Here is a 16,039-nt window from a genome sequence, read left to right on the forward strand (position 1 = left end):
CCTATCACCATATTGCATCTGAAAAATGTGTGTGTGTCTGTGCGTATCCTTTAGAAAACGTTCTTTCTTTCCTGTGAATGTTTCCTTTGCAGTGGACAGTGCTGTTGAGTTTGCACACCAAGGAGTGTTCTGCCATCAGGGTCAGATTTGTGTAGCAGCATCCAGGCTTTTTGTTGAGGAGTCAATTTATGACGAGTTTGTGAGAAGGAGTGTTGAGCGGGCTAAGAAATATGTTCTTGGAAATCCTCTGAATGAGGGAATAAATCAAGGTCCTCAGGTGAGTAAACATTAGAAAGGCAAGTGTTTTGGATGTAAAACTAATCTTTTTAGGTCTAGTTTTGGTTAAGTGAGAGTAACTTCGTTTTATGATCATTGGTAGCTGATATTATTTTGATCTGGTGATTTAATGAAACTATTTTCAAACAACAAAGATCAATCTGTTTTGTCTTGGCCATTTTTTTTTTTTACTTTCTATCTAGAAACATTCTAGGAGCCATAGCTGGATTTAAGCATAGAAAGAAGGGCTTATGAGACAGATTAACACAGAAAACATTTGTCACACAGCCCCAAAGACCTGAGTTCTGATTCTAACACCCATATGAAAGCTGAGTAGTTAGACTGGAGCTTTGAGTTCGGTTAGAGAGCTACTCTCAGTAGGAAAAAATGAAAACCATTGAGGAAAGCATTCAGTATCAACCTTTGGCATCCACAAACATGTACATACATGTTTATGCACCTGTATACACTTATTCCACATGCAGGTGGACACACATGTACATGCATTTGCTCCTACCTATATATACATGCGTGTAAACACACACCCCTGCACACTGCACTCATATAACACACAAAAAGGGAGGAAAATTTTAAAATGGTATATTATTTCTTGAATTCTTTAATTGATAAATTCTTAATTCCTACATACCATTTTTTAGTCTGGAAATGTATACATATCTGCAAATTTTACCTCATAATCCTCATCTCAGTTGCCATTTTATAAGCAGTAGAGCACTACGTAGCCCTCTCAGGGTCCTCAGTTTATTTGATGTAACAATAACATACATGTTTTTGAAGTTCTTGGTTTCTGGACCAGAAAAGCTTCTTCTATTTATCAAAATCCAGGCATTCTATGGGGACTCTGAGTTTCTTCTTTGTAGTTACATCAACTGTAAATATGAATGTCTTTGTCTCTCTCACCCCAATGTAAACTTTTGCTCTTGGACAACTATTGCTCATTGATGATTATTTAAGCTCTTGGACCTTCTGAGCTCACTCCTTTTTGTGGATATCACAATAGGGGCCACTGACCTTATCTGGAGACAGATTAAATTGAAAGGGATCTACTCAAACTAGTGAGCAGATGAAAGGATGCTACTGAGCAGCCCTCAGTGAACAGGAAAACCTCACAACAAAGAGTTTACTCTCCCCAAGTGCCTCACCATTGAGTTGTAGTCAAACTTCATTCTTGAATTATTTAATAAATAAAACTTTAATTCAATTAAAAAAAAAACTTAGAGTATGTTACTACCATTTGTACCCTAAGAAAGGAGCCTGGCAAAGTCAAAAAACCCAAAGAAGACAAGGTCACTGCTTTCTCTGGACATAATTGGCTTGCAAAATGTCTTATAATTTTCTACTTAGCACACGTATACAAATAGAAAAGCTTTAGTACAAAAATAATATGGAGAGTGAAACCTCAAAGACATACATAAGGTAACTGTCAGGTGATGGAATTATTGTGTTGCTCATTATCATTGTTATTGTTCACAGATTATGTAGCAGTGTTATGATTTTCATCACATTGGTAATTTTTCAGATTTCTATTTGTGTTTCTCATAGACCTGAAAAATATATAGTTCTGAGTGGTTTTTGTTGTTACTGTTCCTCATTCTAAGTATCTATTGGTCTGTATACATAGCATGACACATTTTTATCATTAGATATATGAATAAAAACATAGGAGATGGCGAGAGCAGAGGAACGGAAGACAGATATATGCTATTCTGGTAGCACAGTGGTGCATGCTTAGAGGATATAAGGAAAAAGAGAAGCCGTGGGTATCTGTAATATAATACTGAATGGGGAACTATATTTCCCTTGACCTGGAAAGAAGTCAATAGCCTCAAAAACTAAGTTTTAATATTCAATAACTTACAAGGGGGAATACGTTAAAACAGACTTAAACATTAACTCATAGAAGTTGAAAACACAACAAACCATCTTCTAGGTTATTAGCACAGGCCTTTGTGAGTTCATAGCTGCTTGTGACAAGTAGTGCTATGCAAGTAGAGTAGACAGGCATGCTGGGAATTTGGCCAGCATTAGGCCAAATTCCAAGCATCTCAATGCTTCTCTCTGTCTCTCTTTATCTTTCTCTATCTGTAACAAGAAAGAGCTTATGGAAGAGTCATTGAGAAGGCACTTGCCTAGCAGTTCATCCATTGTTGGTTTAGTCATCAATTCTTTTAAAACCGAGTTTGGGAATTAATAGTGTATCACAACCAAATACGTATGGGGAAGGCAAAAGCCATATATATTTGTATAGGAGAATTAACTTCTACAATTTTGGAGATTCTTCATTTTTATGATTACCAAGTTAATGTACCTGAGTTTTTAAGCAGTTAAAATAGGTCTGTTACTTATTTTATAATACATATTAGAGTTTATATAAGGATATTTTATTTATAAAACATTCCCTCCTAATTCATGAGGAAAAAAAAGCATAGTGAAGAATAAGATGAGTATCTGTCACCTATTCTGAAACACTGGATTTCATATGAATATCCTGACACTTTGAAGTCTTCATTTGCAATATGTTGTCTTTATTGTCACTCTTTTTGTTGTGATTTCTTTCAATTAGATTGACAAGGAGCAACTTGATAAAATACTTGATCTCATTGAGAGTGGGAAGAAAGAAGGAGCCAAACTGGAGTGTGGTGGTGGACGCTGGGGGAACAAAGGCTTCTTTGTTCAGCCCACAGTGTTCTCCAATGTTACCGATGAGATGCGCATTGCCAAAGAGGAGGTAATGGTCCTACTGTTTCTATTTCTGGGCTTGTCATGATCTCCTGTGCATAACCCGTATGTTCCCTTAAAATCCTCAGCCCCTTGAGTAGCTTTCCCCTGAAATGCTTGATGATAAAGTCTAAAGAAATTTGTGATGAAGACTAATTAGTGAGGAGTGCAATGGGCTACAAATAGTTAATATCAAACCTAGAACAAAGTCCACAGCAGCTTTTAATTTACAGTCTTAAAGGAATAGGAAATGACCATGTCCTTTGTAAAAATAGGAATAAATATGGACATATTGTGTTACATTTGCCAGGCACGGAATAGCACTGCATTATCTATATTATCCACATAAAAAAGGTCAACCAAGAGAGACAGAGTGAACTGGTTATGAAAGGGAAATGAGGATGAGTCCTGGGGAGCACAATCTAGGTAGTATCAATAAAGATGGTTCTCAGATATTCAACATATAATAAACAGGAACTATTTGGTAGCTAATATACTTCACAAGTATGAGGGCTTTTAATATATGCAGAGATATGAGCACTTGCCTTCAACAATGAAAGTGTCATGTACTATACTAAAATAGGAAGATACAGTGACTCAAAAATACTCACTCATAATTTCAACATTCAGTGCTTCTATACACATGCCCCTGATATGCCAGAGAATCTGAGAGGTTATTTTCTTTACCTCCATAAAGTTAACAAATAAAGAAAAAGGGGGACTATCCAGCTTTGCGGGAAGATGAAATAAAGAGAAGACATAAAAATCAAATGTATGTCTATCATCCAACACACTTAGGACATCTGCATCAAGTCAGTACTCAACTGCATTTGCATCTCTGCACTTATTGGTCAATTCTTCTTCGATCAGATTTATTGCTCTTTGAATTTTGGTTAATATTTCTACAAAGAACAAAAAAGCAGAAAATAATCTTCATTCAAGGAAACACTTATTGTGCTCCTATAGTGTGCTCACTGGAATATCTCTTTGGCTGCTTCACAAAGGCAGCCTGGAGCCCTTACAATGTCAGCTAAGTTACTACAACTCTGAGCAAACCCCCTGTCTTCCTGCTCCACCTGCTTCCCATTGACAGTATTAGCTTTGCTATGCTTCCCAGACAAATGTGTTCAATCATTTTCATGATTTTCTTCCATAGTAAATAAACAGCAGTTTGTATGAAACCTTCTTATATTCTCATGTCACCAAATACTGCCATGATGACTTGTGTCTGCTCCGTAAAAAAAAAAAAAAAAAAAAAATCACACACACTCAGAACATGTTTCTGGCTTCACATGAATGGCTATCTGTTTTTATCCTTACACATAGGATAAAAGAGAGAGGCAACACCTTACTCTAGGGAGAATGGCTTCTAAGAAAGCATAGGAAGGGCATTTAAAGCATATGCAGTGTGTATAGCGTTAACCTGTGTTTGTGTCACTCTTGTGTAGATATTTGGACCAGTGCAACAAATCATGAAGTTTAAATCTATAGATGATGTGATCAAGAGAGCGAACAATACCTCCTATGGCCTGGCAGCTGGAGTCTTCACAAAAGACCTGGATAAGGCCATCACTGTGTCTTCTGCTTTGCAGGCTGGACTAGTGTGGTAAGTGCATCTGAAGTAAGCTATGCCCTTCCTGTATTAGTCAAATGGGCAGGCTGAGTTGCCCTCCTCTAGACTTGAACTTTCCTGGAAATTATCTGACCTACTAGAAAGATAATTTCTATACATAAAAAATAAAAACAAACTATTGTCTTTCACTTTACAAGTTACTTATGTAGAATATTGACCATTTTATGGCTGTTTGATTTATATAATATATGTATTATTAGATAATGCCAGGGTACTTGGTACTCTGCTATATAAACAGGAAGATGAAAATAAAATTCTATTATAATCAACTATACATTAGATAATGTATATTGGTGCCTTATATATGCTAGACATTATTGCTGTTACTATCGTTTACCATATTTGAAATCGACCAGTGGTGTTACATTAGCTGAGCATATGCTCTACTTGTGAGCTCTATCCTAGTCTGTTTTATACTTTTTAATATAAGATAAGAGCTCAGTTTCTCAATCTGGCCCTGAACTCACTCTGTGGCCCACACTGGTCTTGGACTTCTCATCCTCCTGCAAAACGCTTCTGAGAGGCTGGGATCACAGGTCTACATCCATAGACTTTGTGCTATTTAATTATTTTTTTAAAATTAAAATATGAGCGTGTGTACTTTGCTTGCATGTACGTCTGTGCTCCACGTGAGTGCCTGGTGCATGCAATGGCCAGAAGAGGGTATCCAATCTGTGGAAGTGGAGTCGTAGACGGTTAGGTGGAATCCACAGGATATGGGTACTGGGGCACAGCTCAAGTCCTCTGTTAGAGCAGCAAAGACAGTTAACACTGAGCCATCTCTCCAGCCCTTTCTCTAGATTTTGACTTAGTTTGCTCTTTGATTTTTGGATTTTAACTTTAATACAAATTCTCAGGCTGTGCCTGTCAAACTGAGTCTTTGCCCATCATCTTTTTTCGATGGACTGTTTCCTCAGCACCCTTTTCCTTATCAAGCCTCCCTTCCCTCAGTCCTGGAAACAGCACAAGCTGTTTTTTGCATTTTCTCACCTAGTCCAGTTAAAGAAAACTAGACACTGAAAAACATCCTAAGGGACACAATGAGGCAGTTCTTGACCCTCTTGTTCACTTGAAATACCTTTTCCTCCTATCAAAGTGAGAGTCATCATCTAGTTCCCATTGACTCAAAATTGTAATGTATTTCTTACACTCAACATTTTATCTTATTCAACAACTACTCTTTGTTATCTCTAACCTTGTCTGTGATTAAATACTAGGACCTTGCTGAGATTTAGGAAGTTATCAATAGCATACAATGATTAGCAGAGTGAGAGCTATACGCTCTAAAACATCCTTCTCCACATGTGTCTATTTAGTGTGAGTTTAGCCAGCTTCACACTAAAATGACAAATCCAAATGCTGTGAAATATGCCAACATAATGTTATGACAGTTTGTATTCTGGGGTATTTTAAATTTTGTATTTCAAATATGGATTTCAACCAGTACAGTCAATGAGAACAATCCATAGACTGAAAAAACCTCAAACAGAAACACTTCTGATCCCCTGAAATTCAGAGAAGAAATATGAAGCCTGTATCACTGAGAGCTTAAGTACTTGAAATATGGGGCTAGAGAGATGGCTCAACAAGGTACGTACTTTGTGTGCAAGAGTCAGAAACTGAGTCTCATTCTAGCTTCCAAGTAAAAGCAAGATATGGTGGCCTGAGACAGAAGAATCCCTGCACTTCACTGGCTAGGCAATTCAGCAAAATTGGTGGACCTGAAAGATAGGAGCGGAACTGAAAAAAAGAAAAAAATAATATTTTACCTTCATCTCTTCTCTGACCTCTTTGTATCTTTCCCATGAACACATAAATACACACATACATACACATAAATACACACATAAATACACGTATACACGCACACATTCATATATACACACTCATGCACATAAATTAGATGAATGAAATATATATCTGAACAACCAAATGAGGGATGCGGTTGAGAATCAGATATCTTAATCACCCTGTCTCTGGGGTTTACTCTGAGCAAAGGTTTTTTTTACTCAATGAAACATATTAAAACTGCTGTAAAATAGTAATACACAATCATCACTAAAAGCCTGTTTTTTTTCTTATCATGGCATTTCCACCAAAGTCTCTTAAAGAAAATTAATCAAAGTTGTAACGACGTAAATGAATGCAGATAGATTGTAAAAATATATACAGCTTTAATGGGGAAATAGACTTACAGAACCACCGTTCCAGCGGAGACCAGGAAAGCAGAAGCGGCTGGGAGCATGCTGGCCAGATTTATAGGTAAACATTAGCCCGAGGTGAACACACCCCCTAAGGGGTGGGACTTATCCCTACATCTCCCCTTTTTGTCTAAATAAGACAGAACTAAACCAAATACAACTATATACAATGATAACAAATAATAAATATAACAAACAATATTGAGAACAAAAGTTTTGCTAAATATTCTATCTCAAGAAGTCTAAATAATGTAGAGAGTAACTACAATTATATAATCTTCAACTCCGTCAAAGATCTGAGAAGGGAATAAATATTACTTTCAAATGAGATATATCCAAAATGTGCAACAATTGACAGAGACAACTGACTACCTGGGCAATCACCCAAAGTCTCGTTTGCAATGTTGAGTCAACCAACTTTGGCTAAGGCCTAACATAACTGACATACCATTATTAAAGGCAAGGAACTTTCTTAGAACTAGCCTACCCTGTCTTGGCAGGATAAGACAATCCTGTTTCATTGTCAGAAGTTGAGGTATGGGCTTTTCTTAACCCAAAGGCCAGTTCTGCCAAGAAGACAAGCTCCCAGTGGAGTGTCTTTGGTGCTCAACGTTCTCTCGGGAGTAGAGTGGCATTGCCAGGAGTAATTGTGTCTCATTGGCACAGAATTCTAGGTTAGATTAAAGGCCATTTTCTATAGCTCTTCGAAGAGGCCCAAGATTATACTATCTATCTTGAAGACTAAAAGAATAAACAACTGTGCAATATATGAAGACAATGATCTTCAACTGTAAACAATGTCATTACATATCAAATGTAAACAATGTTAATATAAATAGTATCAGAGGTAGAAATGTGCATTGTAATATGGTAGATGTATCAATACAATATAGACAAAGTTATAAGCATACTCTTATACAAAAATAGAGGTAGGAACACTTACATTCAATATTCAATATATCAATATACAGGAAACAGTACCAATACAATTTTCTAAAAACAGTAATTCACAAATACCAATCATCCCATCAAACCAGTTAATCCCCCCCCCCTTTTTTGAAAATACCCCTATTTCCATACAATATTTCCCCATCCCCTCAACCCTAAACCAACCACTAAAAGATGTCCCTACCCCTGAGGGCAAACTCTTTTGGGAGAGGAGACATCTTCCTCTAAAATTGCTTCTAGCTGACATGGGGGCGACGTTCTTCTTAGGGGCTCCTGTGAAAGCATATGATGGTAAAATTCCCAAATCAATGTTTTTAAAATTACAAATAGTCTCTGAGTATTTTGTGCAAGTCTGGCCAAAATGTTGTATAAGTTGTGCACCATTTCAACTAACCAAGTTGGAACTGTCTTGTGCAGCTGGTACCCAAAGCAGGTCTTGTAGTAGCGCTATCAGTATCATGACATCATATCAACCAGGTGAAGTTGTTATGGGGCCCCATCTTCTTCCTGGAAACTTTAAAGATTACTGTAGGGAAAGTTGTTGTTTGTTATGGGAAATTTAAACATTAACAACAAGGACATAGACTGACATATAAAGAAAGACACAGATATGAGGAAAAGCAATGTACATAATTATTCTTTTTTTTTTTTGAGACAGGGTTTCTCCGTAGCTTTTTGGTTCCTGTCCTGGAACTAGCTCTTGTAGACCAGGCTGGCCTCGAACTCACAGAGATCTGCCTCTCTCTGCCTCCTGAGTGCTGGGATTAAAGGTGTGCGCCACCACCACCCAGCCAAGTCACTTTGTATCAGACCAGCGGCTTTTGTTGCACAGGGTTCAGCTGCAAACTTAGCCAAGGCAGGAGGGGGGGGGGGGGTTAATTGCTCCTGCAAGCAGGCAGGGCAGAATGGGCCTGTGTGGCCGAGTGTATCTCGGACTTGGCACTGGGGCCCGAGTCTCGAACTAAGAAACGGCACCCGTGAGCATGCTGTGTTAGCTAGCAGGCTATGCGCTTGAGTCCAATTGCACTTCCTGAGCTCTGGTAGCTAATCTTGCTCGCAGAGGCTGGGAAAGATCGAGCTCACGCCCCTGTGCTGGGGCGGGGGGGGGGGGGGCAAAATAGCCTGACATTGGATGGCAAAATGTAACGGCATAAATGAATGCATATAGATTGTAAAAATATATACAGCTTTAATGGGGAAATAGACTTACAGAACCACCGTTCCAGCAGAGACCAGGAAAGCAGAAGCAGCAGCGGCTGGGAGCATGCTGGCCAGATTTATAGGTAAACATTAGCCCCAGGCGAACATGCCCCCTAAGGGGCGGGACTTATCCCTCCACAAAGTCCCATCTAGTTAGTGTAACCGATGATCAACATAGATTTTTCTATGATAAAAGTCCTAGTAAATTCAGCATTACTAACTTATATATATTCATATTCTACATTTGCTAAAGACTTACTGTGTCCCATGTATTTTTATCAAGAATCTGTCAGAGGTCAATAGCAGCTCTATCAAATATAGAACATTATTTTCTCTGCACTAGTATTAAAATAATTGTTCACAGCCTGCAGATCAGCGCCCCAATCACCCTCTCCCATCGCCTTGATCTACTACGACCTTCTCTCTAGATATAGTCACACTTTTTACTGTGTGTTTGTTAGAAACATCTTCAAGATATTTCTAAAAACTGATTACTAGACTGATAAATAGGCTCAATTTCTGCCACCACTTCTGTTTAAACTGTCTACTTATCAATGAATAAACAAAGTAAGTATTGACACATATAATAATTGCTGAAGAGAGTTGATTAGACTGCTGAATGTATAAATTTCAACATTGCCACAAGGCTTCATGCATATAAGCCATTAAAGAACTCCATTCAATCTCAGCCTCAGACACTTCCTTTTATGGCATATTTCTTCTTTCCTCTGCCATGATTCAAACAAAGAGTGTGTGCGTATGCGCTACACATGCATACGTGCATGCACATAAATTCACACTCATAGTTGTATCATTTATTTCTAGGTAACATATATGGATGCTTTCTGCATTCTAGATTATAGTGCCTCTTTTAATCTAAGTGATCATACTTGACCAAAACAAAGGAGCACTTAAGGAGATTTCTGAATTTTTAAATTTCCTGATTAGAAATTATGGGATGTGCTAAGTATTACCTACAGTAGCCACCTCTTCTCTGTTTTAGGGTGAATTGCTATTTGGCTATGGCTGTCCAGTGTCCTTTTGGTGGATTCAAGATGTCTGGAAATGGGCGAGAACTGTAAGCTAAACTTTACATTACAAGGCATACATATTTTGTGATAAGAATTGCCACTCCCAAGAAACTGTTCTGTTTTCACTACTCTGGGAGTAAACTACACCTATATTTAGCATCAAATAGTTTTTTACATGTTGGAAGTACTTTCTAAGTGCAGAAAAGCAACAGCAGATTGATTATACTTAATTAAGCTCCTACTACCCTTTCAGGGCCATGGTAGGTATACCACTTTGGTAAATAAATTGTTGCCTGTTTTTAGGATTTCCTATGGTATATGCAAATAGAAACTATTTTCAGAAAGCAGGTAAAATGGTAAACATTGAGATGAATGAAAATAAATATTGAAACACTCAAGATATTTGAATATATTTCTTAAATAACTTAAAGTTGCCTCATCACAAGTTGATTTGCTTCTGGTGAAGTCTGCCTAATAACTATAATACATGTGTTAAATAAAGCATTTGCTGCAAAATATCCCCAGAGAATTACTGAGACAATTAACAAGAATGACTCCTTTCAAGAGTTATGAGTTATTTTCAAAGGCAGAAAAGCCAAATTATTGAATTTGAAAACATGGTTTCCTAAGAATCCCAAATAGTGAACTCAGATGAATTTTTATTTTCTTGATTGTATTTATGAAATCAGCTTAGCAAGTGTTTCCCTGAACCTTCATTAAGGCTCGTCTCTTGACACCAGGGGTGAAGCAGACATAGCTTAGTCTCATACTGTTTAGGCATTGGGTGGTCTGTCGTGAGAAGCAAGGATGCTATGTGCAGGCTTACCAGAGATCACTCAGATCTGCTTAGTCAGAATCAACACTTGATGACGAGCCAAGGGGATGATTAGTATGCAGAAGTCAGAGACAATAATGTAAAGACTTTTCTTAGCTAGGAAGAAATTTAAGGAGGTAGATGCTCTTGTGGTCTGCATTATAATTATTTATATAGTGTTTCTGAGGAAGATGGCTCAGGTCAGCATGGGTGTGATAATACACATAGAATTCTGTTAGTGTCCAGTGTCCTAGTAACCCTAAATACAATGGAAAGAAACTTGGTCAAAATTATAGACTAAGTTGTCTGCCTCTTTGATATGAACTACTTTTTAAAACACTACATTTTAGGGACTTTAGATAGCTGGGTCAAGCCATTTAATTATGTTGAAAAACATTATTTTTAGGTTTTTAAGAGCTAGTTCCAAAAGTTTAAATTATCCACACAAGCTACCAATATACGGCATTATTGATTGCTTAGGAGAATAAGACATTGTCTATATACAAAACTGAATCTGGAGCAGAGTAGGTAAAGAATTATCAGAAACCAGCTCCTTTGCAAACCTGTGTGTGTATAGGTTTCATGATTCTGGAAATAGTCCAATATACATGCAATGTGATCTTATTCAAATGATGGAGATCACAACTGAGTGTGGTCCTTATCAATTAAATCATCCATCGTGCGGAAAGAAATCATGATTTCCAAAATTGGACTCAGGTAGAACCCTAATAAATTACTGTGGCATCTACACATGGACTCAACTCAGCTTCTGATCACTTGAGATTGACTTGAAAATTTTGAAGTGTATTGTTAACATTGAATAATAGAGAAAACCAACGTTTGCTAAAATCTCAAAAGCCTGCATCAAGCTAATTTTTAGTTTTTTCCTCCTTAAAAGGAAATACAAGTATTCTAAAAAACAAAATTAAAGAAAACAAAAAGAAACAAAGAAACAAAATCCTACCTATGAAGATTAGGGGTTGTTTGGGCTAGATTAAAAAGTTCCTGTTGAAAGTACAGCTTCAGAAGAATAGAACCCTGAATGGAGGAGGATCTTGGTGTTCTTCTACCTGCTCACCTCTTCTGTGACAATGCAGATTGTGAATGTAGGCTCAAGTGAAGCCATGTGAACTTCTTCTCCTTATTCATTAGTCCAATAAAATATAATCAGATTGAATTATAAATTAGTTAGTCATATGGCCAAATAAACTAATTTAAACAGTGGATTTCTTCTCTGAAAATAAGCCAAGCATATAATTATTTCAAATAAAAGACATGTTTATGAATTTCTTCTTCATTGGAGAATTTATGTTTGGTCATAAAGCTTATTGTCAGCTAGCAGCTATATGAACTACTCAGTATTCAGTAAATATTTTCATTGTCCCTACACAGATAAGCAAAAAAAAATCTTGTACCAAATTATTTTCAGTGCGCAATTATGTTTCTATGCAATTTTCTTTCCTCTCTAGGGGTGAGCAAGGCATGTATGAATACACTGAGCTAAAGACGGTCACAATGAAAATATCTCAGAAGAACTCATAAAGAAGCCAGCAGAGTGAGGAGAAACCATTCAGCAATTGGACACATCTCATATATTCACCAATACAGTGTGACTCTTTCTTTACTGACTTTTTAAACATAAGTGATTTATCAGTACTAATGTCACACATAGAAAACATGTAGCTTGATCTGAAAGAATCACTAGCCTTCTAATATGTGACCCCAATTCCTACTCCATATGAAAAGGATTGATTTAGGTACCTGCTCCTTGTGACTCTGTCATGATCAGGTGCTTTCCAGTGTAGACACTTGTTTAGAGTATTTACTTGGTAAGGGGGACCAGTAGTGATTTAAGTTCTGCCCCTCAGTGACCCTTTGTATGCCTAATGACTACGGAGTAAGTTGTCCTCTTTCCTATGGTTATCCCCTCTGAGTATTGTAAAATGTTTTCTGGAATGCCTAGCTGGAATTAAAATGTGAAGTTTAATAAAGGCAATCTCACAAGTATGGAGCCATTCACTGGGACCATAGTCTATCAGGAGCTAATCTACCTCTGGAGAAAACTGACTTCCCTTCCACCAGCAGGCATTGTCTGCTAATAGCTCCTCTAACAAAGGTGACTTTTGTGCCCCTGCATTCATGCTGTAATGTTGACTGGCTTTTTCTTGTGCAGGTCTTATGTAGTTAACCACAACCACCATGAGTTCAAGAATACAATGACCTGTCTGTTTTAGCAATTTGTCAAAGCTGTTTTATCTGTATTTTTTGTTTGTTTGTTTGTTTGTTGTTGTTGTTTAATGTAATTTCTATCCTGGTCCACAGGCTTTATTGTCAGCCTAGGATCAGGACTTCAGCCTGGGTCTCAAATATCTTCCCACCAGGTGGCGTTCAAACTTCACTTAAAGTCTTTTTAAAATTACTTTATAAATAATGCCATTCAAAATTTCCCCTTCCTCCTCTCCTCCCACTTCCCTCCCGCTGCGCCCCCCCCACCTTGCCCCCTCCCCCTCCAGTCCTAAAGGAGGGCAGGGTACCCTGCCCTGTGGGAACTCCAAGGCCCTCCCTCCTCCATCCAGGCTTAGGAAGATATGCATCCAAATAGAATAGGATCCCAAAAAGCCAGTACATGCAGTAGAAAAAATCCCAGTGCCATTATCATTGACTTCTCAGTCTGCCCCAATTGTCAGCTACATTCAGAGGGTCCAGTTTGATCCCATGCTCATTTAGTCCCAGTTCTGCACACTGTCTCGGTGGGTGGACCAACCCTTCTTGGTCATGATTTCTTTGCTCATATTCTCCCTCCTGCTCTTCAACTAGACCTTGGGAGCTCAGTCCCGTGCTCCGATGTAGGTCTCTGTCTTTATCACCATTAGTTGCTGGACAGAGGTTCATATTCATATTTTTGGGTTTGAGTTATCTCGTTCAGGATAGTGTTTTTTATTTCCATCCATTTGCATACAAAATTCAAGATGTCACTTTTTTTTTTTTTTTACTACTGAGTAGTACTCTAATGTGTAGATATGCTTAAAGTCTTAAATGGCACAAAAGATACAGAAAACTGTAGACTATAAACTGTAACCTGGCCATCTCAGGCAATTATTGCCTGCAGAGATTCTGAGCATCTTTGTTTGGTTTGGAATTGTCTCTGTTTGGTAAAAGCACCAGCAAACAAAAGTACCCTAAAATCCAGCATCAGCCTTTATTAATTGTTTTTATTTTATCTATATGTTACGATATGCGGTATAGACAGCAGTAAGAAAGCCAACAAAATATCAGTTTTAAAGCTGTTGAGATCTTATAGGCTTGCAATTCAAATTTTAATTTTAAATAGAAAATGGACCCAAAGTAAGTATGAACCGGTAGTTCCCATGTATGCGCTGAGGTCATGAAAAATGTTCTCTAGGTTAGGGCCATGTTTTTTTTTTTTCCTGCCTTTATTTCCTCTAACTTATCTATGCATCTCACTCTCTGAAAACACCTGTTGGCACTTCATGACTTGTGCTGAAATTCTGCTTAATGTCTGTCATTGGTTGGTTTGCTTATTGGTTATTTCTGTTATCTGGAAAAACCTTTGTTGGGAGCCCCTGAATTGTAGGTTCTTTTACCTGGTGTGTCTTCAAAAACAATTCTCGCTTCAGGCATCCTTGGATGGCATGTGTGGGCCTCCCACAGGTCTTTCCAAACCATTTCCATCACGTTAGAAACTTCCTTTCTTGCAATCACACCATTGCCAGTTTATTCTGCTGACTTTAAAAGGTAAATGAATAAATGACAAAATGAACCTTGATTTCAATGGAAGATACATACTTCTAATCCTCATTAGTATTTTTATGAGCATCATCAACATGAATTTTGAAGTTTTCTCTGTGATGAAGATGAGAAAATGGGGCCAGGACTCAGTAGGTTTCTCATACATGTGAGTCTATTAACCCCTGCTGAGATAATTCTTACAGTATCTTCAGAGACACTTGTTTCTTTTAATTTTGTTTTGTAATATTTTAATAGACTTGTATTCATTGTGCATGGTTCTGAATTATTTAAGAATATTTCCATAGAAGCATATAATATGCATTGCCTATAATCCATTCAAAAGCCAAACTCTCCTTTCTCTCCCTCCTCTATCCTCCTGTTCATCCATTTTGCTCCTCTTGACAGTTTCAACTGTTTTCATGTCATATTTGATTTTGAGTGTCTATATATAATCTGTGATCTATAAATAAGAAAATATATGATATTTAACAATGTGACATTATTCCATGATAAATTTTCCATGGTAAATATAAATCATAGTTTTTTTTGTTCATTATTTACGGACTCTCAGCTTGCCTCCATATTGAAATTCAGAGTAAGCAATTTGGGATGTCCTTCTCACCTCTCCTGATAGAGCCTTCCTTCTCACCTCTCCTGCTGGAATCCTCTCATGCTTACCAAGGAGCCAAGTCCGTTAACTCGTTAGCTTTTTTGTGCATTCAGAACATCTCTTCTATATAAACCAGAGAAGCTGCATTTATGAAATCTCAATGATGCAGTTGCCTAAACAAGACCTGTACTGTACAATGACAACACTAGTTGACATGCCAGCATGGATGAGGAAAATCGCACAGGGCCTCATCTTAGATGAAGAGCTATAGGCAATCAACATCTACTGAGGGGAGTCAGTCTTCTCCAAAGACGAGGCCCTGATAGGTTATCCAATGACAAAGTGACTGTGATTTGATTTAAGCCATGGTCCACACAATGAAACCTGTACTTGGCACTATTGTTGGGCCAAGAGTCTGCGACTAGATATGTCATAGACCCAAGAGAAGAACTACTATGACTCCCCTGCTTAAGAGACATGGAATAAAACTAATGTCTAGCTATTACCTATCAGCATGACCCTACTAATAATCCTAAAGTAGCCCGAAGTCTCAGACCAACTAGAGTGCTGGTCTCAGGTAGATAATTATCTTTAGCATTGGTTAAAGGAGACACAATGGAGTAGCCAGGTTCATCCACTCACCCCAAAGAATAATATGTCAACTTCTCTGTGTGTGGCTTTTTACAGATACATAGGCATGGATAAAGTCTTCAGTTCCATGGGGGCATTCTTTAATTTATACTTTATTTCTTAAACTTGTTATTTTTCTCAAGCTTTTTGTTATTTAATATTCATATATATATTGAAAATCATAATTGTCCTAAATATGTTTATAGT

General features: G+C 37.6%; 1 protein-coding gene across 2 annotated transcripts in view; it reads left to right on the forward strand.

Moving 5' to 3' along the window:
* The window catches only part of LOC121454075 (aldehyde dehydrogenase, cytosolic 1-like), a 28,324-nt gene extending 15,440 nt beyond the window's left edge, over positions 1–12,884 (forward strand). For both annotated transcript variants that reach the window (XM_041661281.1, XM_041661282.1), the window contains 5 exons: positions 93–277; positions 2,861–3,025; positions 4,464–4,621; positions 10,001–10,075; positions 12,312–12,884. In XM_041661281.1, the coding sequence (XP_041517215.1) occupies positions 93–277; positions 2,861–3,025; positions 4,464–4,621; positions 10,001–10,075; positions 12,312–12,384 (656 nt within the window). In that variant the 3' untranslated portion in view covers positions 12,385–12,884. The remainder of the gene's footprint in view (positions 1–92; positions 278–2,860; positions 3,026–4,463; positions 4,622–10,000; positions 10,076–12,311) is intronic.
* Positions 12,885–16,039: the final 3,155 nt, after the last annotated feature.

This window comes from Microtus oregoni, unplaced genomic scaffold, assembly GCF_018167655.1.
Source record: "Microtus oregoni isolate MIOR12 unplaced genomic scaffold, Mior012 000012F_ref0000307, whole genome shotgun sequence".
NCBI classification, from domain to species: domain Eukaryota; kingdom Metazoa; phylum Chordata; class Mammalia; order Rodentia; family Cricetidae; genus Microtus; species Microtus oregoni.